Genomic DNA, 23055 nt, shown 5'->3' with positions numbered 1-23055 from the left:
TCGGGGACAAGCCTCATGTCTTAACTTTGCTTCGTTAAGGAGATATGACGATTCGAATATGCCTCTAATTACAGAAAGCCAGCGATGATTTTGAACAAGCTCTCCATTGACTTTATATGGAGAGTTTTGAGACCTTGTGTTGGTCTGAGGAGATTTGCCAAAATTCTATAAATCCCACAACAATGATAGTGACATTTTCTGAAAGCCAGCAAAAATACCTACGTTTTGATGTATAATTTGTGGAAGTTGAGTGAAAATTGAGCAAGTAGCAAGAAGTTGTTCGGACATGAAGTGAAAATTGCAAAACCTTCAGTGACACACTGGAAGCCAAGAGCATAGCAACCATAACAACGCATGTATTTTGTGAAAAATCACAATTGTGCAACTCAAAACTTTAAGAGGCATAAAAGTAAAACGGTAAAAGATTTGAAAAAGATGAATCATACCTGAATAGCCCAATAATTTGTGAACATTTTAAAGTTTGAATGGTTGTTCTAGGTGAACGTATGAGGAAGTAGTTAAGTTTCAAAAACAAGCAAAATTTAGCAGAATTTTGGAAGTTTCCCATTCATTTCAATGGGACAAATTAAAGGAAAAAAGCTTAATATTTTAAAAAGTATAATAGCAAAAAATAGCAAAAATCATAGCGATGTTTAGCAGAAATAGCAGAATAGTATAAAATTTGAACGGTGAAAATAGCATAAAAATTGTGGAAGTAGTTAAGTGCCAAAGAAAGCACAAAAAGTGGCAACTAGAATAATAATAATAAAGAATAAAGAGAAACAGGAACTCAATAGTGTGGATGCTTAAAGCATCCACACAATAAAGAATAAAGAGAAACAGGAACTCAATAGTGTGGATGCTTAAGCATCCACACAACTAGAAAAATTTGCATTTCCTGCGAAAATGCAGTGTGGATGCTTAAAGCTGAAGCTGTATGCAAAAAGTAGCTGAAAAAGCTGAAAAGTTGCAGAAATTGTAAAAACTTTGCAGAAGCAAAAGAACTTTGCTAAAATGGAATAACTTAGCAGAACTGCAATACCTTAGAGGAAACATAATACTTGGCAGAAATACAATAGCATAGCAGAACTTTGCAGAAATATTGTAACTTACCAGAAACATGATAACTTCTCAAAAATACAAGAATTTAGGAGAAATAGTATAAGATAACAGAAAGAATATATTTAGCCAAAAATACTTAAACATTACAGAAACACTATGATTTAGAAAAATAGTACAACAGAGCAGAAATACTGTGATTTACCAGAGACACTGTGATGAACTATGAATATTGTAATTTTAAATTAAGACTATGTTTTAGCACAAATACTATAATTTGACAGAAATACTATCATTTGGCAGAAATACTATGTTTCAGCACAAATACTCTGGTTTAGCACAAATATTATAACATAGCAGAAATACAATTATATAGCAGAAATGCTATATTTAGAAAAAAAAATATAATATAGTAGAAATAGTATGATTTAGCAGAAATACTGTATTTAGCACAAGTACCAAAAAGTAGCAGAAATACTATAATTTAGCACAAATACTATAAAAAGCAGAAATACTATAATTTAGCAGAAATACTATATTAAGCACAAACCCTATAAAAAGCAGAAATACTGTACTATGATTTGGTAGAAAAAAACTATAATTAATCAGAAATACTATATTTGGCAGAAATACGGTATTTGGCACAAATCTTATAAAATAGCAGAAATAGTATGATTTAGCACAATAGTAATAACTTAAACAGAAAAATTGGAAAAGCAAAAATGGACAGCTGAAAAAATGCTGAACATGCTGAAGGTCCCTCAACTATACTTGTTAAATGAAAAAAATCAGCAAAAAAATCTATAACAGCCACACAATCACAAATATGTACACATAAGAAAACACACATGCACAGAGAGACACACACACAAGATCCAATTCAGTCAACCAGTCTAAATATATTGAATTTGAATCTTAGAATGAGATCATCCCATTAAAAGCCTTTCTCTCTCTCTCTCTCTCTCTCTCTCTCTGTCACACACACACACACACACACACACACACACACACAAGGAGAGAAAAGTGAGTTTCTAGGTCAGCCTGGGAGCTGCTGAATTTGAATCCACCAATCAGAGAGCCTGTGCACTCTTTCCCTCCAAAACAGGTGCATCCTTTTTACACACGCAGCACAGAGAGACACAGGATCATTGCAGTCTATTTCTCATAATCACGACTCCCCTCAAACAAATGACCATAATTTCCTAACCGTAGGAGCTAGAACGGTCATTCTTACACCGTTTTGTTCAGAAGAGATGGGGGAATCTTCAAGTGTTGACAATTTATCATTAAAATATGAATTTTTAGAGATATATGACACGGATGACTTGTTGACTTAGAAGCCACGAATTCCCCAATATGCAAATTTGAATACCTGGAGCCCACATACATGATTGGCTGGCTGGGAAGCTGTGCAGGCCCTGATTTGTGGATTTGAATTCCTCAGCCCTCAGATATGATTGGCTGGCTTAGAAGCCATGAAGTCCCCAATATGCAAATTTGAATGCCTCAGGACACATATATGATTGGCTGGGAAACCGTGCAGGACCTGATTTGAAAATTTGAATGTCTAAGTCCTCACAGAGGATTGGCTGCCTGGGGACCAGGCAGAAATATATAGAAATACTATGATTAAGCATAAATACTACATTTAGTAGAAATACTATGTTTTAGCACAAATCCTATAAAAAGCAGAAATACTATAATTTAGCAGAAATACTATATTAAGCACAAATCCTATAAAAAGCAGAAATAGTATGATTAAGCATAAATACTACATTTAGTAGAAATACTATGTTTTAGCACAAATATTATAAAAAGAAGAAAACCTATAATTTAGCAGAAATACTATATTAAGCACAAATCCTATAAAAAGCAGAAATACTATAATTTAGAACAAATAGTATAAAAAGCAGAAATACTATAATTTAGCAGAAATACTATGTTAGGCACAAATCCTATAAAAAGCAGAAATACTATAATTTAGCAGAAATACTATGTTAGGCACAAATCCTATAAAAAGCAGAAATACTATAATTTAGCAGAAATACTATATTAGGCATAAATCCTTTGAAAAGCAGAAATAGTATGATTTAGCAGAAATACTGTATTTAGCACAACTACCGAAAAGTACCAGAAATACTATGATTTAGCAGAATAGTAATAACTTATTGAAACACAAATGCACAGAGGGACACACAAACACAGGCTCTAATCCAGTCAACCAGTCTAACTATGTTCAATTTAAATCCTACAATGACATGCTGCCAAATAAGGGCAGGGTCCTCTCTCTCCCACTAAACACACACACACACACACACACACACACACACACACACACACACACACACACACACACACACACAGGGAGAGAGGACTAAGTTTCTAGGTCAGCCTGGGAGCTGCTGAATTTGAATCCACCAATCAGAGAGCCTGTGTACTTTTTCCCGCCAAAACAGGTGCATCTTTTTACACACGCAGGACAGAGAGGCACAGGATTATTGCAGCCTATTTCTCATAGTGAGGACTCCCCTCAAACAAATGACCATAATTTCCTAACCGTAGGGGCTAGAGCGGTCATTCTTACACCGTTTTGTTCAGAAGAGATGGGGGAATCTTCCAGTGTTAACAATTTATCATTAAAATATGAATTATTAAAGATATTAGACTTCTAATGCACCATAACTGAGCAGAGCGAAGCAAAAACTGCCTTGACTTGCCCTCAAACAACGCTTTCTAACTCTAAATCTATTTGGAGTATCGATATCATTCTTTCACCGTAAGAGACAGCAGGCTTTGGTGAACAGTCATAGAAATTTTCAGGTCTCTGTGGAAATCCAACAAAAAGTTATGACGAGAGAAAAAAGTGGTTCATTTCCACAGTTTGAAATCTGAAGAAATCTGAGCGAAGGACAAATTTCCTACCCTCAAACAAGTCCAACTCATTTCAGAACGGTAATAGGTGAGAAAGAAATTCTTGAATTGTGAGCGTCAGGGGTGTCTGAAGATATTCGGGGACAAGCCTCATGTCTTAACTTTGCTTCGTTAAGGAGATATGACGATTCGAATATGCCTCTCATTACAGAAATCCAGCGGTGATTTTGAACAAGCTCTCCATTGACTTTATATGGAGAGTTTTCTGACATTGTGTTGGTCTGAGGAGATTTGCCAAAATTCTATAAATCCCACAACAATGATAGTGACATTTCCTGAAAGCCAGCAAAAATACCTACGTTTTGATGTATAATTTGTGGAAGTTGAGTGAAAATTGAGCAAGTAGCAAACAGTTGTTCGGACATGAAGAGAAGACTGCAAAACCTTCAGTGACACACTGGAAGCCAAGAGCATAGCAACCATAACAACGCATGTATTTTGTGAAAAATCACAATTTTGCAACTCAAAACTTTAAGAGGCATAAAAGTAAAACAGTAAAAGATTTAAAAAAGCTGAATCATACCTGAATAGCCCAATAATTTATGAACATTTTAAAGTTTGAATGGTTGTTCTAGGTGAAAATATGAGGAAGTAGTTAAGTTTCAAAAACAAGCAAATTTTAGCAGAATTGCAGAAGTTTCCCATTCATTTCAATGGGACAAATTAAAGGAAAAAAGCTTAATATTTTAAAAAGTATAATAGTTAAAAATAGCAAAAATCGTAGCGTAAATTAGTAGAAATAGCAGAATAGTTTAAAATTTGAACGGTGAAAATCGGCTGAAAATTGTGGAAGTAGTTAAGTGCCAAAAAGTGTACGGAAGCAACTAGAATAATAATAATAACTAGAAAAATTTGCATTTCCTGCGAAAATGCAGTGTGGATGCTTAAAGCTGAAGCTGTATGCAAAAAGTAGCTGAAAAAGCTGAAAAGTTGCAGAAATTGTAAAAACTTTGCAGAAGCAAAAGAAGTTTGCTAAAATGGAATAACTTAGCAGAACTGCAATATCTTAGAGGAAACATAATACTTGGCAGAGATACAATAGCATAGCAGAATTTAGCAGAAATATTGTAACTTACCAGAAACATGATAACTTCTCAAAAATACAAGAATTTAGGAGAAATAGTATAAGATAACAGAAAGAATATATTTAGCCAAAAATACTTAAACATTACAGAAACACTATGATTTAGAAAAATAGTACAACAGAGCAGAAATATTGTGATTTACCAGAGACACTGTGATGAACTATGAATATTGTAATTTTAAGTTAAGACTATGTTTTAGCACAAATATTATAATTTGGCAGAAATACTATAATTTAGCAGAAATACTATATTAAGCACAAATCCTATAAAAAGCAGAAATGGTATGATTAAGCATAAATACTACATTTAGTAGAAATACTTTGTTTTAGCACAAATCCCATAAAAAGCAGAAATACTGTACTATGATTTAGTAGAAAGACTATAATTAATCAGAAATACTAAATTTAGCAGAAATACTATATTAAGCACAAATCCTATGAAAAGCAGAAATAGTATGATTAAGCATAAATACTACATTTAGCAGAAATACTATATTAAGCACAAATCTTATAAAAAGCAGAAATACTATATTAAGCACAAATCCTATAAAAGCAGAAATAGTATATTAAGCACAAATCTTATAAAATAGCAGAAATAGTGTGATTTAGCACAATAGTAATAAGTTAAACAGAAAAATTGGAAAAGCAAAATGGACAGCTGAAAAAATGCTGAACATGCTGAGGTTCCCTCAAATATACTTGTTAAATGACAAAAATCTGCAAAAAAATTTATGACTGCCACACAATTACAAATATGTACACATGAGGAAACACACATGCACAGAGAGACACACACACAAGATCCAACTCAGTCAACCAGTCTAAATATATTGAATTTGAATCTTACAATGGGATCATCCCATTAAAAGGCTTTCTCTCTCTCTATCTCTCTGTCACACACACACACACACACACACACACACACACACACACACACACACACACACACAGGGAGAGAGAAGTAAGTTTCTAGGTCAGCCTGGGAGCTGGTGAATTTGAATCCACCAATCAGAGAGGCTGTGCACTTTTCCCCACCAAAACAGGTGCATCTGTTTACACACGCAGCAGCACAGAGAGACACAGGATTTTTGCAGTCTATTTCTCATAGTGACGACTCCCCTCAAATAAATGACCGTAATTTCCTAACCGTAGGGGCTAGAACGGTCATTCTTACACCGTTTTGTTCAGAAGAGATGGGGGAATCTTCAAGTGTTGACAATTTAATATTAAAATATGAATTTTTAGAGATATATGACATGGATGACTTGTTGACTTAGAAGCCACGAATTCCCCAATATGCAAATTTGAATGCCTGAGACCACATATGTGATTGGCTGGCTGGGAAGCCGTGCAGGCCCTGATTTGTGGATTTGAATTCCTCAGCCCTCAGATATGATTGGCTGGCTTAGAAGCCACGAAGGCCCCAATATGCAAATTTGAATGCCTCAGGACACTTATTTGATTGGCTGGGAAACTGTGCAGGCCCTGATTTGAAAATTTGAATGTCTCAGTCCTCACAGAGGATTGGCTACCTGCGGACCTGGCAGAAATATATAGAAATACTATTATTAAGCATAAATACTACATTTAGTAGAAATACTATGTTTTAGCACAAATACTATAAAAAGAAGAAAAACTATAATTTAGCAGAAATACTATATTAAGCACAAATCCTATAAAAAGCAGAAATACTATAATTTAGAACAAATAGTATAAAAAGCAGAAATACTATAATTTAGCAGAAATACTATGTTAGGCACAAATCCTATAAAAAGCAGAAATACTATAATTTAGCAGAAATACTATGTTAGGCACAAATCCTATAAAAAGCAGAAATACTATAATTTAGCAGAAATACTATATTAGGCATAAATCCTATGAAAAGCAGAAATAGTATGATTTAGCAGAAATACTGTATTTAGCACAAGTACCGAAAAGTACCAGAAATACTATGATTTAGCAGAATAGTAATAACTTATTGAAACACAAATGCACAGAGGGACACACAAACACAGGCTCTAATCCAGTCAACCAGTCTAACTATGTTCAATTTAAATCCTACAATGACATGCTGCCAAATAAGGGCAGGGTCCTCTCTCTCCCACTAAACACACACACACACACACACACACACACACACACAGGGAGAGAGGACTAAGTTTCTAGGTCAGCCTGGGAGCTGCTGAATTTGAATCCACCAATCAGAGAGGCTGTTTACATTTTCCCGCCAAAACAGGTGCATCTTTTTACACACGCAGCACAGAGACATAGACCTGCTTCTTTCAGTTTATTTCACATAGTGAGGATTCCCCTCAAACAAATGACCATAATTTCCTAACCATAGGGGCTAGAGCGGTCATTCTTACACCGTTTTGTTCAGAAGAGATGGGGGAATCTTCAAGTGTTGACAATTTATCATTAAAATATGAATTTTTAGAGATATATGACATGGATGACTTGTTGACTTAGAAGCCACGAATTCCCCAATATGCAAATTTGAATACCTGGAGCCCACATACATGATTGGCTGGCTGGGAAGCTGTGCAGGCCCTGATTTGTGGATTTGAATTCCTCAGCCCTCAGATATGATTGGCTGGCTTAGAAGCCATGAAGGCCCCAATATGCAAATTTGAATGCCTCAGGACACATATATGATTGGCTGGGAAACCGTGCAGGCCCTGATTTGAAAATTTGAATGTCTAAGTCCTCACAGAGGATTGGCTGCCTGGGGACCTGGCAGAAATATATAGAAATACTATGATTAAGCATAAATACTACATTTAGTAGAAATACTATGTTTTAGCACAAATACTATAAAAAGCAGAAATACTATAATTTAGCAGAAATACTATATTAAGCACAAATCCTATAAAAAGCAGAAATAGGATGATTAAGCATAAACACTACATTTAGTAGAAATACTATGTTTGAGCAAAAATCCTATAAAAAGCAGAAATACTATATTAGGCACAAATCCCATAAAAAGCAGAAATAGTATGATTAAGCATAAATACTACATTTAGTAGAAATACTATGTTTTAGCACAAATAGTATAAAAAGCAGAAATACTGTAATTTAGCAGAAATACTATATTAGGCACAAATCTTATAAAATAGCAGAAATAGTATGATTTAGCACAATAGTAATCAGTTAAACAGAAAAATTGGAAAAGCAAAATGGACAGCTGAAAAAATGCTGAACATGCTGAGGGTCCCTCAAATATACTTGTTAAATGAAAAAATCAGCAAAAAAATGCACAGGGAGAGAGAAGTAAGTTTCTAGGTCAGCCTGGGAGCTGCTGAATTTGAATCCACCAATCAGAGAGCCTGTGTACTTTTTCCCGCCAAAACATGTGCCTCTTTTTACACACGCAGCACAGAGAGGCACAGGATTATTGCAGCCTATTTCTCATAGTGAGGACTCCCCTCAAACAAATGACCATAATTCCCAAACCGTAGGGGCTAGAGCGGTCATTCTTACACCGTTTTGTTCAGAAGAGATGGGGGAATCTTCCAGTGTTTACAATTTATCATTAAAATATGAATTATTAAAGATATTTGACTTCTAATGCACCATAACTGAGTAGAGCGAAGCAAAAACTGCCTTGACTTGCCCTCAAACAACGCTTTGTAACTCGAAATCTATTTGGAGTATCGATATCATTCTTTCACCGTAAGAGACAGCAGGCTTTGGTGAACAGTCATGGAAATTTTCAGGTCTCTGTGGAAATCCAAAAAAAAATTATGACGAGAGAAAAAAGTGGTTCATTTCCAGAGTTTTAAATCTGAAGAAATCTGAGCGAAGGACGAATTTCCTACCCTCAAACAAGTCCAACTCATTTCAGAACGGTAATAGGTGAGAAAGAAATTCTTGAATTGTGAGCGTCAGGGGTGTCTGAAGATATTCGGGGACAAGCCTCATGTCTTAAAGTCGCTTCGTTAAGGAGATATGACAATTCGAATATGCCTCTCATTACAGAAATCCAGCGATGATTTTGAACAAGCTCTCCATTGACTTTATATGGAGAGTTTTGAGACCTTGTGTTGGTCTGAGGAGATTTGCAAAAATTCTATAAATCCCACAACAATGATAGTGACATTTTCTGAAAGCCAGCAAAAATACCTACGTTTTGATGTATAATTTGTGGAAGTTGAGTGAAAATTGAGCAAGTAGCAAGAAGTTGTTCGGACATGAAGTGAAAATTGCAAAACCTTCAGTGGCACACTGGAAGCCAAGAGCATAGCAACCATAACAACGCATGTATTTTGTGAAAAATCACAATTTTGCAACTCAAAACTTTAAGAGGCATAAAAGTAAAACAGTAAAACATTTGAAAAAGCTGAATCATACCTGAATAGCCCAATAATTTGTGAACATTTTAAAGTTTGAATGGTTGTTCTAGGTGAAAATATGAGGAAGTAGTTAAGTTTCAAAAACAAGCAAATTTTAGCAGAATTGCAGAAGTTTCCCATTCATTTCAATGGGACAAATTAAAGGAAAAAAGCTTAATATTTTAAAAAGTATAATAGTTAAAAATAGCAAAAATCATAGCGTAAATTAGCAGAAATAGCAGAATAGTTTAAAATTTGAACGGTGAAAATCGGCTGAAAATTGTGGAAGTAGTTAAGTGCCAAAAAGTGTACGGAAGCAACTAGAATAATAATAATAATAATAATAAAGAATAAAGAGAAACAGGAACTCAATAGTGTGGATGCTTAAAGCATCCACACAATAACTAGAAAAATTTGCATTTCCTGCGAAAATGCAGTGTGGATGCTTAAAGCTGAAGCTGTATGCAAAAAGTAGCTGAAAAAGCTGAAAAGTTGCAGAAATTGTAAAAACTTTGCAGAAGCAAAAGAACTTTGCTAAAATGTAATAACTTAGCAGAACTGCAATCACTTAGAGGAAACGGTAAAGCTGAAGCTGTCTGCTGAAAATAGTTGAAAATAGCTGAAGAAGCTGAAGAAATCAAAGTCAGTGTTTAAAAAGTTGCTGAAATTTTAATAACTTTGCAGAACAATATCAAGTTAAGAAAAATGTAATAACTTAGCAGAAATGCAATAATTTAGAATAACATAACTTAACATAACATAACAAACAAAAGTAGTGTAACCTAGCAGAAATAATATAATTTAGTAGAAAATTAAAAACTTGGCAGAAATATTACAACTTATCAGAACTGCTAGAAATTTGCAGAAATGTAATAATTAGGCAAAACTGTCAACAGATAACAGCTGAAAATGCTGAAGTAACCTCAAAGTTACTTGTTTAACTGTGAAAAATTACCAAAAACATTAGAAAAGGAAGAAAATGTGCCGGCAGATAAACTAATGTGGAACAAAACCAAGGTAAAATTGCGAGTTTGCACAGCTGGTGAAATCTAAAAATGGCAAAAAAACATAACAAAGGCAAGACCCACACAAACAACATTTAGGTAATAAATGCACAAGATGCTGCGGTCAGAGATTAAAACACCCAAAAATAATGTTATTGAAATGCCAAAAAGTGGCAGAAAGTTTAGAAAGTAGAAAACCAGTAGTAGAAAAGTAGAACATTCAAATATTTTTAGAAACATATGATACAAAATATTTACTCAGTTGTTTCCAATGATTACAATAATGGCATAAAGAAATAAAAAATACCATTTGGGACAAACAGAAAAATATTAATAGAAAATGCAAATCAAATTGATCTAAAATCTATACAAACAATTGAAGCATCTGTTGGAATTGTGAACATATCCTTGTTTGCCATGTTTATGTTTATGGCCCTAAGATGCGCAGACACATGATAGGCTATTAACTGCAAAAATATACACATATATAGCAAGTGAGAGACAAAAATATATCCTCTGATTTGCTGGAGTTTTGTGTAAATACCATTTGGCAAGGATAAACAACATGTTCCTATGCCACATTAAAATTTTCATAAGCTTAATTTTTTCAATTAGTTTACAGTTTCCTGATTTGATGATAAATATGGTACCAATCTACAAAATACTGTCAAAATGAAGTCCACATTGTGATATATTTGAGGTGTGGAGAGTCACACAGCTGAACAATCGATTTGCATATTTAAAGAAACAAGGATCAAATAAAGAACATCGTTGTGGAATAAATTACAGTGAAAAATAATCACTGCTTTGCGTTAGAGAGTGACTTATGATGAGGTATTAATTGGCTTAACTTTACCTCTAACAGCTTTTCACATAGTGCTGTGACCAGGGTGAAATCCATCATAAAGTAACTGTAAACAGTAGAACCATTAGCATGAATGTTATGGTTCTACTCTGATCAAAACTCAAGTCAGCTGTTTGACCTGATATAAAATGATAAAGAGGAACACATATAAATGACCTTTATGAACTTTTCAAAATGACTTTATATGTCTGACCCATTATCTATATATATTACAGCAGCGGTCCCCAACCCCCGGGCCTCGGACCGGTACCGGTCCGTGAGTCGTTTGGTACCGGGCCGCGAGAGATGAGGCTCAGGTGTGAAATGTATAGTTTTCAGGGTTTTTATCGGTTTTCAGCGTTATTTTGTTATCGTTTTTATCGTTTACTCGGTTTTCCTGGGTCTTTTCATGTGTGTTATGAATAAATTTTCTTTTTTTCAGTACCGGTACTAGTTTTATTTTGTTATATTTATCCGCGACACCTTAAAGGCCGGTCCATGAAAATATTGTCGGGCATAAACCGGTCCGTGGCGCAAAAAAGGTTGGGGACTGCTGTATTAGAGCAGATGTGGAAAACCACTGTTAGACCTACTCTATACTAATGTAGTTACTGACACCCCATACTAAGGCAGGATTCATACAAACACACATTATTTATTCTCTTAAACACTTTCTTTTTTCACATTTTGAGATTGTGTAATTTCTAAAAAGAATACATGTAATGGTTCAATAGATATAGTTATTTAAATGTCCATAATAATCACATGATCATTTTTGTACATCCTACAATCCAGGATTTAGAGCTGTGTGTCTGTATGAATTCAGCTTGCTATACTTATAGACTTAGATATATTAATCCACTATTTACCCAAACAAGTTACATTGTTTGGGTAAATAGATTGGGTTTGTTCTACAAAATAATTATTCAACAATAAAAAAAAAACACAAAAAAAATCTGCACATTAATCCAGAGTTCAGTTTCATATGTCTGATATTGTTAGTTAAATCTGATGACACAAACACAGTCAATAATTCATTGCTAGTGTGACATGTGGTCCTTTTTGCCTTTGACCAATGATATGCTGGGTACTTGGACCAGTTTAGTATTTGCTGTCACAGAGGAATGTTAACCAGAAATCCAGAAGACAAAACTTAAAAAAAATATGTTAATTGCAAACATGTTTTTGCTTAGTAAAAGGATTGAAATTACATGGAAACTGTCACCTTAAAGCCTCATTGTAAATATCATCACAAACAGATGTTTTCCACACAGTTAACAAAGCTCCACCACATCCGATCACTGCACATAAATCTAAAAGAAAACAAAAACAAATAAAAAAAATAAAATTAACACAAGGGAAGACTTTTGACTTAATAACTACGCTTAAAATAAGTGTTACCTTTGAATATTTGTGGGAAAAATCTGATGCTACCCCAAGAATACAAAGCCACACTGGAAACGATGACAGGCTTGCAGCCCTCTGTCTTCCTGGAGTCAGGTGCCTGATCAGTAGCAGTGAGTTGACAGAAGTCGGTGTCTGTAAGAGTGGCCAAACACTGATACTCTGTCCACTTGAGTAGAGTCTAAGAAGCTGGAATGCAGGCACACTGGACGAGCTTGTTCTAAAAAATACAGAAAAAGGAACATTTTATTTGTGTTAAGGCCTAAAAACTACAAATAAGTTATGCAATGAACAATGTTGAAATACCTTATAGGTGCTGCAGGCCACATAACCAGAATCCAGAGCAATCTCACACTCACATGATGGTGAGGAAAGACATGAGCTCTGCAATGAGGTTTGAATGTCTCAGTTGGGACACTGAAGAACTCAGAAGACAGCAATACCTGCACAGAGAGACAGAGTAGAAAAAGCATAGATTTGTAATCCATAATGTGAATTAAAACTCAAAAAGTGTCAACAAGTATAATCATTTGAGTGTGGAATTATTTATGCACTAAACAGGATTTTAATTAATTAATTGAATTAAAAACACTGACATTTTTTATCAAAGATAAAGAATCATACCGCTCTCTGCTCTGAGGATCACTGAGCATCTCTGACAGGAAATACAGTTTCCTCAGTAGGAGTCATCATTCATGGTCTCAGAGGTGTGTAGTGTGGCAGCATCATGATGGTCTCCAGATCAGGCAGGAGGTCAGGTGATGGGTGTGTCATCTTCTCCATTGAAGACATACTGGTATGGCAGTTCATAAAACAGCAGTCTCTGTGTGGCATGTAGTTATCTGTGCAGTCCAGCACTGATGGATCAGGTTTGGCTTAGCAGTTCATGAAGATGGTGTTAAGATGTTGTTGTTTCAGCTGAGGATGGTGAAGTTTGAAGGTTTTCCCACAAAGGAAACAGGACTGTGTGTGCCCTGTCTGAAAAAAATACATCTACAAAACATAAAGTGCTTTTAACACCACCCACCCCCCCTCCCCACCCACCCATCTCAGCCCCCAAGTGTCTATATAATGCTGGTATGGGGTGTCAGTTACTAAATCTAATTAGTGCGTCAGAAAGCGGGGGCTACACCTAAAGCCCCCGCTTTCTGATGTCTTTGTTTATTAGCAGCTTTTTCCAGCTGCTCAGAGAATTCTGACTTGGCCTTTATCCACCCAAACCCAAACCCACCCGGATAAAAGCCAAGTCAGAAAATTGATGCAGAAACTTTCCATGTACTTCTAAATCAGTTTTTATACAAATTCTGTAAGCTGTGAAAATGTTTTTCTCTACATAATGTATAATTATAGACATCTCTGGTAGCCTAAAGATAGTTTAAAACTTTTAACATTTTTTACCTGTAAAACATGATAAGCAAAACCTCATTCATCCAAAAAACATTTGATTCTACAAAATTTACTATAATCAAGAAAATATAATTGTCTGTATTTATTCATGTGACCCATAATAAATACCTGCATTTATCTGTGATTTATTTATTTACTATTTCATATTTGAAAGCATCTTGGAGGGGAAGATCTCGTTTGTTGAGATACATACGTCAGAGTAAAAAAAGTATCAAAAAAGGAGATGACAATTAACATCCATGAAAAAATGTATAAGTAGATTTAGTCATTTAAAACATGAGAATAAAAAATAAATTATGTCCGTTTAATGCAGTATATTTCAGATCTGAGGTGCATGATAACAGAAAGCAGATCTCCCGGCTCTGCATGAAGTACAGCCATGATTTGGTGACATGATTAATAACATTGCAATAAGAAAGGGTCTTCTTACAGACAGAGTAGGGAAGACAATTTTTTCCAATGAAAAATATTTTTCATACTCTACAATCAGTAAACTCTGTAACAAACATGATCTGTAATTGTTTCAAAACTCACCAGACGACTTCATGATTGGCTCGAGGACAGGACACAAAACACAGGGTTGTGGTAACTGTAGTATGATCTCAGAACACCGGAATGGAGACATTGATCTGGCTGAGAAATAAAAATGAGGTCAAGCAGGGTGTTCTTGTCTGTAGTGGCAGAAGTGATCAGCTGTGAATACCCTCTCGACTGAAACTGCTCCAGAATCTGTTTTCTTCCACTCTGCAACTGGTTCTCATTAAAATCTCCACACACAATGATTGGGTGACAGTCCATTATTTCAAGGGAATCTAAAAGACTTACCAGGTTTTGCATGAATGGTGTCAAACTGTAGTCAGGGGGTCTGTACACAACAGCAATGAGTGCAGGGAATGGAGCCTGAACCTTCAACACTAAAAACTCAAGATCAGTGACATTATGCACATACTGTTTTACCTGAACCTGAAAATGATTCCTCAAATACACAACAACTCCCCCACCACTTCTGCTGGCCATGTGAGGAAAGTTTGTGTAGGACACATGTCTGTTGCGTTTGAACATGGTGTAGCCGTCCAAATGAAGACTGTCTGCAACAAAGGAGCCTTGGAGGTGAGACTCTGTGAGACACAAAACATCTGCTAAACACATTTCATGATGACTCTTGATGTCACTGATGTGAGATGGCAAACCCTCCGTATTGTGATGGATCAGTGTAAGAGTGTCAAGTCTGCTGGCTGTTTCTCTGACCTGAAGAAGAGGCATCATTTCCTCAACGCTGGCTTGTCTCATGGTTTGGAGTGCTGCAGTTACCTCGGGATTGGAGTAAATCTTTTTCTCATCCAAGTCCTGCAAATAGAGTCCACTGAGAGACGTCACCCTGCTGAGAGCAACATAAGCCATACCTGGTTCAAAAATGTTCTTCATTGAAACTACAGCTGCCTGTGTTGTAAGACCCTGAGTTTTGTGAATTGTGCAAGCGAATGCTAGCTTTACAGGAAACTGTCTGCGTACCGCTCCTTTAAACTTCAGACTCTCCTCTGCTCTCTCAATGTAAACCAGATCATCAGATGCTGCATTAGCACTGCGGTTGTGTCTCATAGGCTGCCGGTTGTCCATTCTGAGCCCCAGTTTGATTATGTGTCCATCATTTTCAGATCTCACCACCTTTACCAGTATACCAAAAGCACCGTTGACTAAACCGTTTAGTGTGTCCAAGTTTCTGGTCAGCATGACTCGAGCTCCTTCAGCAACATTCAGAGTGTCAGGTAAATCATTTCTCCCACCTGTAAATGGTTTGTCTCTTCGTTCCATTCTGCCTGTACGTTTATCCTTCTGGAAATCGTCTGCAGTGATGATTATGATGTTTGAATGAAGCTTCTTCAGGGTATCTGTGTTATGGGATTCCACATTCTTGTTGGTGGCATAAATGTGTAAGACCTCAGTTGGACATTCTTCTGGTGCAGTCACAGCCTGTGACAACAAATCTCTGTCGCACTGAGAAAGCTCATCCGTCTTTTCTTTCACTCTAATCCTGTTCAGCATCTCTGCAAAGGCCACATCATCTTTCTGACGCATGATCTCGGTTAGAGTGATCATCTGAAAATGTTCCTGCCATAGGTCAATCTGTTCTGGATCGTAAACGCAGAGAGGTTTAGACTGTCGCACTGGTGGCAGCTGGTAAAAATCTCCAACAGCTAAAACTGACATTCCACCAAAAGGTCTCTGAGTGCCTTTGATTTGTTTCAGTCTTGCATCCACATAGGCAAAAAGGGGTTTTGAAACCATTGAAATCTCATCAATAACAATAATTTCTGCATTCATCAGCTCAGATCTGACTTCATCCAGTTGGTTACCAAGTCCTTGAATGGGTGGTTTCAGACTCCTGGGTAGTTTCAGTAGAGAATGTAATGTAGAGCCATTGATAGAAAAAGCTGCTGTCCCGGTAAATGAAGTAAGTAAAACAGTTGGATTTGATATGTCAGCTTCTTCTGCATTAGCAGGCAGTCTGCTCAGGATCTTTGATGCTTCAGAGTGAATACATTTAATCAGATGTGACTTTCCAGTTCCTGCACCACCGTTGATATAGAAGAAAAATGGATCTGGGTTCAAACCACAAACTCGCTGAATACACCAGTCTCTTATGGCATAGAACACGCAGGCCTGCTTCTGGTTCAGATTCTGATACATTACACGTACCACGGCTGGATCGACTGCAGGTTGTTCTCTGATGGCTCTGATCTTTGTTACAGCATCAGACTGACGACTGTAGTCAGGGACATTCTCCTGTTCGTTCTCATCATCAGAATGTCTCTCAGGAAGATTCTCATCACATTGCAGCCTCACAACTTCAGATTCAGGAGCAAGATTACACCATTCATCGATCACAACATCCCTATTTTGTTCAAACTCTTCCAGTGCACTCTCAATATCCTCAGAGTTCTTCTCATACTTGTCTTTATTTCTTTTCACAATCCGTTTCACAGACTCACTGTGGTCTGAACATGGAAGTCGCACAAAACCCGAGTTGTAGAAGGACTGATAGGTTTGGAAACATTGTGGTTTCAGTTCCTGCTCTGATCTGTGTGGAAGGTAAAGTCTCAACAGTCGACCATAATATTGCTCAGGATCTTTTTCCTGTGAACAGTGGTAATACCTGATTATAGCTGGTTTATCATTCTTTCGCCTTTGTACAAATCCAAGCTGGTTTAGAAGAGGAAGCACATCTTTTCCTTCATTTGGACCACTCACCAACCGGCACAGGGCAGCAAAATCAGCCAGCGACATTTCCTCATATTCTGGGGTCTCAGGTCTGCATTTGTATTTATCACTCAAACTTGTCATCCAAATATTACAACTGTCGTGTGTTGTGCTTTCCAGGAAGCTCATGGGCCGACTCATTTTTACTGGGTTATCATCTGTTGGTACAAATACAACACTGCGGGAACATTTTTTCATTTTTAGGCCACAGACTCGAGTCACACACTCCTGTGCGCTGATCTCTCTCTTTTTTGAGTAAGCCTGCATCACAGCTCTCATTTCATCACATTCATTGACGGTGTTCTTATCAGAGTTATCGATAACTGTCTTCAGGTATTCAGAGAGGCCAGATTCTTTCTTTGTTATATATTTACAGAGGTATTCTACACATGAATAGGCATTCAAAATGAATGAGACATCTAAATTAGAGTTCCAGGCTTCAAGCAGATCTGGGTTGTAATTGTTGATCCAACAGTCCTTTGGGTCACGTTTCAGAATCAGAGCTGTTTTCTTGTTTATGTTCTGGAGGCATTGTTCATACTCATTCATTGTCAAGTTGCATCGTGACAGAATCTGCTCTATGGTGAGGGAAGCAGCTTCAGGTTCCTTCAGCAGGTTCAACAAAGGTCTGAGTTTGGCTTTTGCAGCTTCAGTGTCTGAATCCTCATCCTGTCTCACAATCATTGTTCTTGTGGATGGTGGTTTTGGAAACCCAAATCTACAACCAGAGTTCACACTCTTAAAGCATGTCTTTGTGTGGTTCTTGCTGTGCTTTTGTAGTTCAGAGACTTTTTTGTGCAGTTCAGGTTGTTTTTCTGGATCAGGGAGTTGAGCTGAGATGTATCTGTCCACAAAGTCACAGACAGTTTGGTCATCATCCACATCTGCTTCTACCTTTTCTCGAATCCACAGCAACATGTGTATATGCGGACTACCTCTGTGCTGGAACTCAACTCTGTAAAAGTAATCAATGATCTCACCAAGGGGCTGTGCAGGAGAAAAAAGCAAATCTCTGAACAAAGCCTCAACACGCTTATCAAACATCCGCATGGTGGTTACTGGATTTGATCTTAGAATTTCACACTTTTCTGACCAGTCCAGGGCTTCAAAATCAACCTCTTCACCTTGCTGTCTCTTTATTGCTTGAATCACTTCAGGCCATCTCATCTCAGCAGCAGAGAAAGTGACAAAGAACTGAGGTGTTCCTATTTGACGAATCATACTGAATAAATCTTTGGTAGTTTTCTGCCAGTAAGCTGGAGTTCCTCTGAGTGGCTGCATAAATCTGATTGCATCTTTATTTCTTACCAGCTTCTCTACTTCTGTCTTACTTTGTAACATTCCTGATGTGATTTTGCGTCCATCTTTGGTCATAGTTTTACCTTTCCTTAGCTGTATTGTCATGCTGGAATTAGCCAAATGTATTTCAGTGACAAACTGTGAGAAAAACAGGTAATTTGTGTCTTTAGCAAATCTTGCATCAATGTTGAAAAGCCTTGACTTGAAGTAAGCACTTGGTGTGAGTTTAAGAAGTCTCTTTTCATCCAGTGTATTCTGACCGGTAGGAAACTGCACAGGAAATGCCATGGCTTCCAAATGAGGAGTTCTGAAGAAGCTAACAGGATTGTTTCTTTCTGCAGGAGCCACACAATATGTGTTATCAGTGAAACAGAGAATCTCTTCTGAAATGTCAACAGGCTGCAGACAACTTTCTAGAGCAAAACCTCCATTGTTCAAATCACTTTCTGGTTCATCTGGATTTTGTTCCTCTGGTTGTTCATCACAGGATTGCATATTAATAGCTTGTTCACTTTCAGACTCACTTTCGCACAAAAGGGCATCTTTTTCATAGTTGTCAATTTCCATTAAATCTGCTTCATCATAATCATCACTTCCCATGCTGGCTTCATCACTGCTGTCATCATCAGGTAACGTTGGATCACAAAGCAATGCATCATCTCTGATAATAATATCTGTGTACTGTGGATGAATTTGTTTGAGTTTACGCAGGGCTTGAATGAGTTTAGACCAGGTGACAGTCTGGAACAGCTGATGGCCTTTGTAGCACAGTCGTCTTTTCAGCTTTATCCTCATGATCTGTGATTGGCTTCTGATCCTCGGTAAACTGTCAACTGTTTGTTGGACTTCAGATGGTACACACACCACATTACCACGTATGAGTCTCTGTCTGCCCTTTGGAAGTGGAATAATCTTAGCAAATGGTATGCATTTGGCAATCAGATGTCTCTCCAGAATGTTGAGATCGCACAGTTCAGCTGGAATATCCTGCAGTTCTAAACCGTTGACAGCAGCAAGTCTTGGCATGCGTCCACTTTTGAGGGAACTGTGACACGTGTGACAGATATACTCCTTTTTTCTCTCAACAGGAAAGCTGCAGTGATCATGACATGCTTCATCACACACATGAACAAATTTACCAGTTAGACACTGCTGAGCTACAATTTGGTGTTTTGAGTAATTTTCTCTTTTGCAGATTTTCACCTGATTAGGAAAAGAAGCTTTTAGACAAACAGTACAAACATAAGATGGTGCTGACTTAATGTTGGATCTGAAACGAGATATGGCCTCATTCATTAAAGTGTTCTCTGGATGACACTGTAAACTGTCAGCTGGTCGATGCATCTGACGATATTTTCTTTTTATTTTCATTGCACATCTGATATTATGCATCTGTCTAAAAGAAAAACCGTTCCAATATTTTACTCTCATTCGTTCTCTCATATTGTCCTTGTGTTGCTGCTGAAATTGTCTCTCTTCTCCATAACGTTTAGTGATGTAACATTTTTTTTTCTGTCTAAATTCTACACTTTCTTTATATAGGTTAGAAACATATGACCTCATGTAAGCTTTATGTTTCTCTCTGAATTCGGCACAAGTTCTGTATATTGTTCTTATACGCTCTTTGTGCTTTTCTCGGAACACGGGAGATTCTCTGTATGTTCTTCTTATACGCTCCTTCTGCTGTTCTTTGAATATAGGAGATTGTCTATAAGATTCTTTATATGTTTTTCTCATACGTTCCTTCTGCTTTTCTCGAAAAATGGGAGATTCTCTATATGTTCTTGTTATACGTTCCTTCTGCTTTTCTCTGAATGAAGAATCTTCTTTATACATCCTTATGACACGTTCTCTTTTTCTCTCTCTAATTTTAGCACTATCTCTATAGATTTTTCTAAAATGTTCTCTCTGTTTCTCTCTATATGTAGCATTGAGTTTACACAGATTATTTTTGTACACACTCTTCTTCTGTCTGTGATCAGGATCATGAGACTTTCTGCTAGAATCTTTTTTCTTTGCCTTAAAGCTTTCATCAAAAGCGTACATCTGTCTTTCTTTCTTTTTCTGATTTTCCCTTCTCTGTGGTAGTTTTTCTTGGACCAACAGTCGTCTCCTAATCTTTCTCCTTTGCTGTTTATTATGCTTCAACAGTTTATGTGAGAGTTCATCTGTTGTCATAGTTAAACAGGAGGCAGTGTTTAAATCATTCAGAGGAACAGAATCTTTTGTTACCTGAGTGTCTCTTACAGAAGATGCAGAGGTTTCTATTTCTAAATAATCAGAATTGTTCAGCTCAGCAGCTGGCTCATTTGAATAATCCACTCTGGATGACATCACTTCAGTAGCTAAAGTGTCGGCCACAGTTTTCTGTGTTTTCTCAGTGGATTTGGGGGTTTCAAATTTAGGTTCATTTAAAGCTGGTGCTGGAACAGTTGTGGCTGTTTGTCTGTTTTCATCAGCATTTCTTTGGTCAGCAACGTTTTCACTGTGGAACTCAACAGGCTGTAGCTCATAAGCACAGGTTGGTGCGATGCTACACATTCGGTACAAACGTTTGATCCTGTCAATCATGTCGTTAAGACGTGTGAATTTTAACATAACTGCAGTTCCACCACTTACACTTAGCGACAATGGCATTCCTGTAGACTTACGTGGGTGAGGATCAAAATATGCGTATCCACCTGAAGTCAGCCTGGAAACTGCAATGGCTGTTCCTCCCATGACTAGCAAAGCATAGCAAATGTCTGAAGCCAAACACTGTAGTCCCTGTTCAAGGCTCGGAAGATGATCTGTACCGTCAAATGTGCCATAAAGAGCAAACTGAGACATGTCGACTTGATACTCGTGTCTGCGGCTGATGATCACAGTGGGAAGTTCATCACAGGCTAGAAACACGCTGTTCACAAACCTCTTTCTGGCATCTGAATACACGGCATGGCCTTTGTCCAACACACGGTTAAGATCTGCTCTGGTAATGAATTCATCCTCGTGTAAGAATGACAGGAAAACCAAACTGTTCGCCATGCATTGCTGATTCCGGTACTTTCCATACTTAGCATTGGCCTGGCTTCGGGATGCACAGATGCTACTCACTTGTGGACGACTTTCACTGTTTGTAACCTGTACATGAGACGGTCCTGGAGCTTCTCCATCATGCTGCGTTTGCACAGTTAGCTGGGGTTCAGTCTGGATTACCTGCTGTACTTTAGCATTTGGCACCGATGATGAGCAAACACCTCTCTTTACCACATCTGCATAAGACACTGCGGCCGTCTGAACGCTGAGCTGCACTTCTGGACTGGGAATACTTGTAACAGACACCTTTACCTGCTCACCGGTCTGAGAAAGATTTACCTGTTCCTTCTGCTTTTGCCATCTAAGCTTCTGGGACTGTGACCTTTGACCTTTCCTTGGCATTTTGTGCAAGTACAAACTGGACCTTATATGTATTTATACACAAATGTATACAAAAATCAACCTGTAAACACTGAAAAACTCCTCAAGTTTCTATTAAATGGATAAATGTAAAACTATACAAATGGTAAAGTGTTCTTATAACTGTTTAATTGATGTAAAAGGCTGACTTAAATACAAACTCAATATAAAAGTTATTGAAAGATCTTTAAAAAGTTTTATTGTAGCTTTTTCAAAAACTGTATATTATACTTTTTTTTTTTAACCAGACTGGTTAATGAATAGGTCTATACTTCTGTGAAGTAATATGCAGAATAAATCTCAACAATCAATCAACAGGCTATAATAAAACTCTTAGTTTTAAAGTAGACTTTGTGTAAATCTTTCAGATATCTAAAATCTAAAGCAAATATAAGGAGCTGTGGTGGTGTAGTGATCAGATGACAGGCGATGAGGATTCTTCAGCTGGATGTTCTGCAGCAGTCAGGAAACAGGAAGTCTGGGTTCTCAGGGCAGCCTCTAGATGACAATTGTAACTGAATACTTACACTGAGTGACAAAAAAAGGGTTTGTCCTTAAATAATAATAGTTTAAACTTGTAGTCAAATGTTATAGCCAGTGAAACAGACTTGAAAAATGTATTTGAATCTAATTTAATATTTATCTAAATAGAGCAGTCTGAATGTATATATTACAAAATAACCAGATTGTCTTATTACAAATAAACCTTTAAGAGGTGTATATTTTATATAATTTCTCAAAGTAATTGCACCTGTAAGCCAAACTATCACTGTTTATTTCAAAGTGTAATGCAAAATTAAAATGACAAATGTAGGGCTCTGTAAGTAGTTTCTACAGTGAGTTCTACTGTACTGTATATTCAACTTTTTACTTGTAATTTCCAAAAAAATGAGTGGATATGAGAGAGTTTAACGACAGGAAAGATGGAGCAGTGAGAGCAGAGATCTCTCAGATTTCTGAAAACAGATCGTCGAAGTTGCGGTAACTTCAATTTCCAAA

The 23055-nt window shown here is 36.9% G+C and overlaps 2 protein-coding genes across 5 annotated transcripts in view; one reads left to right on the top strand and one right to left on the bottom strand.

Moving 5' to 3' along the window:
- The window catches only part of ash1l (ash1 (absent, small, or homeotic)-like), a 125521-nt gene that overhangs the window by 54804 nt on the left and 47662 nt on the right, over nucleotides 1-23055 (top strand). The gene's annotated exons all lie outside the window — the stretch shown is intronic.
- On the bottom strand, nucleotides 10733-19066 carry LOC308385199 (uncharacterized protein). Of its 4 annotated transcripts, XR_013969471.1 has the most exons (5): nucleotides 14599-19066; nucleotides 13282-13650; nucleotides 12964-13100; nucleotides 12655-12877; nucleotides 10733-12566 (listed from the first exon to the last, which is right to left on the bottom strand). XR_013969471.1 is itself a non-coding variant. In XM_080864004.1 (3 exons), the coding sequence occupies exons 1-2, from the start codon at nucleotides 18907-18909 to the stop codon at nucleotides 14921-14923; spliced, it is 3897 nt and encodes a 1298-aa protein (XP_080720130.1). In that variant the 5' UTR covers nucleotides 18910-19066; the 3' UTR covers nucleotides 14602-14617; nucleotides 14890-14920. The 4 variants fall into 4 exon arrangements, 3 of the variants coding, with proteins under 3 accessions (XP_080720130.1, XP_080720132.1, XP_080720131.1); XM_080864004.1 differs by lacking the exons at nucleotides 10733-12566; nucleotides 12655-12877; nucleotides 12964-13100; nucleotides 13282-13650 and having other exon boundaries at nucleotides 14602-14617; nucleotides 14890-14929; nucleotides 15022-19066; XM_080864006.1 differs by lacking the exons at nucleotides 10733-12566; nucleotides 12655-12877; nucleotides 12964-13100; nucleotides 13282-13650 and having other exon boundaries at nucleotides 14893-14978; nucleotides 15066-15182; nucleotides 15313-19066.

Source organism: Rhamphochromis sp. 'chilingali' (genome assembly GCF_963969265.1).
Source record: "Rhamphochromis sp. 'chilingali' genome assembly, chromosome: 17".
In the NCBI taxonomy this organism is placed as follows: Eukaryota; Metazoa; Chordata; class Actinopteri; order Cichliformes; family Cichlidae; genus Rhamphochromis; species Rhamphochromis sp. 'chilingali'.
Note: the sequence above shows the minus strand (reverse complement) of the source record. Positions and strands in the feature narration are given on the sequence as shown.

Bases quoted from the DNA above. Each gene is read 5' to 3' on its own strand.
- LOC308385199 (XM_080864004.1), bottom strand. From the start codon at position 18,909: ATGGCATTTCCTGTGCAGTTTCCTACCGGTCAGAATACACTGGATGAA.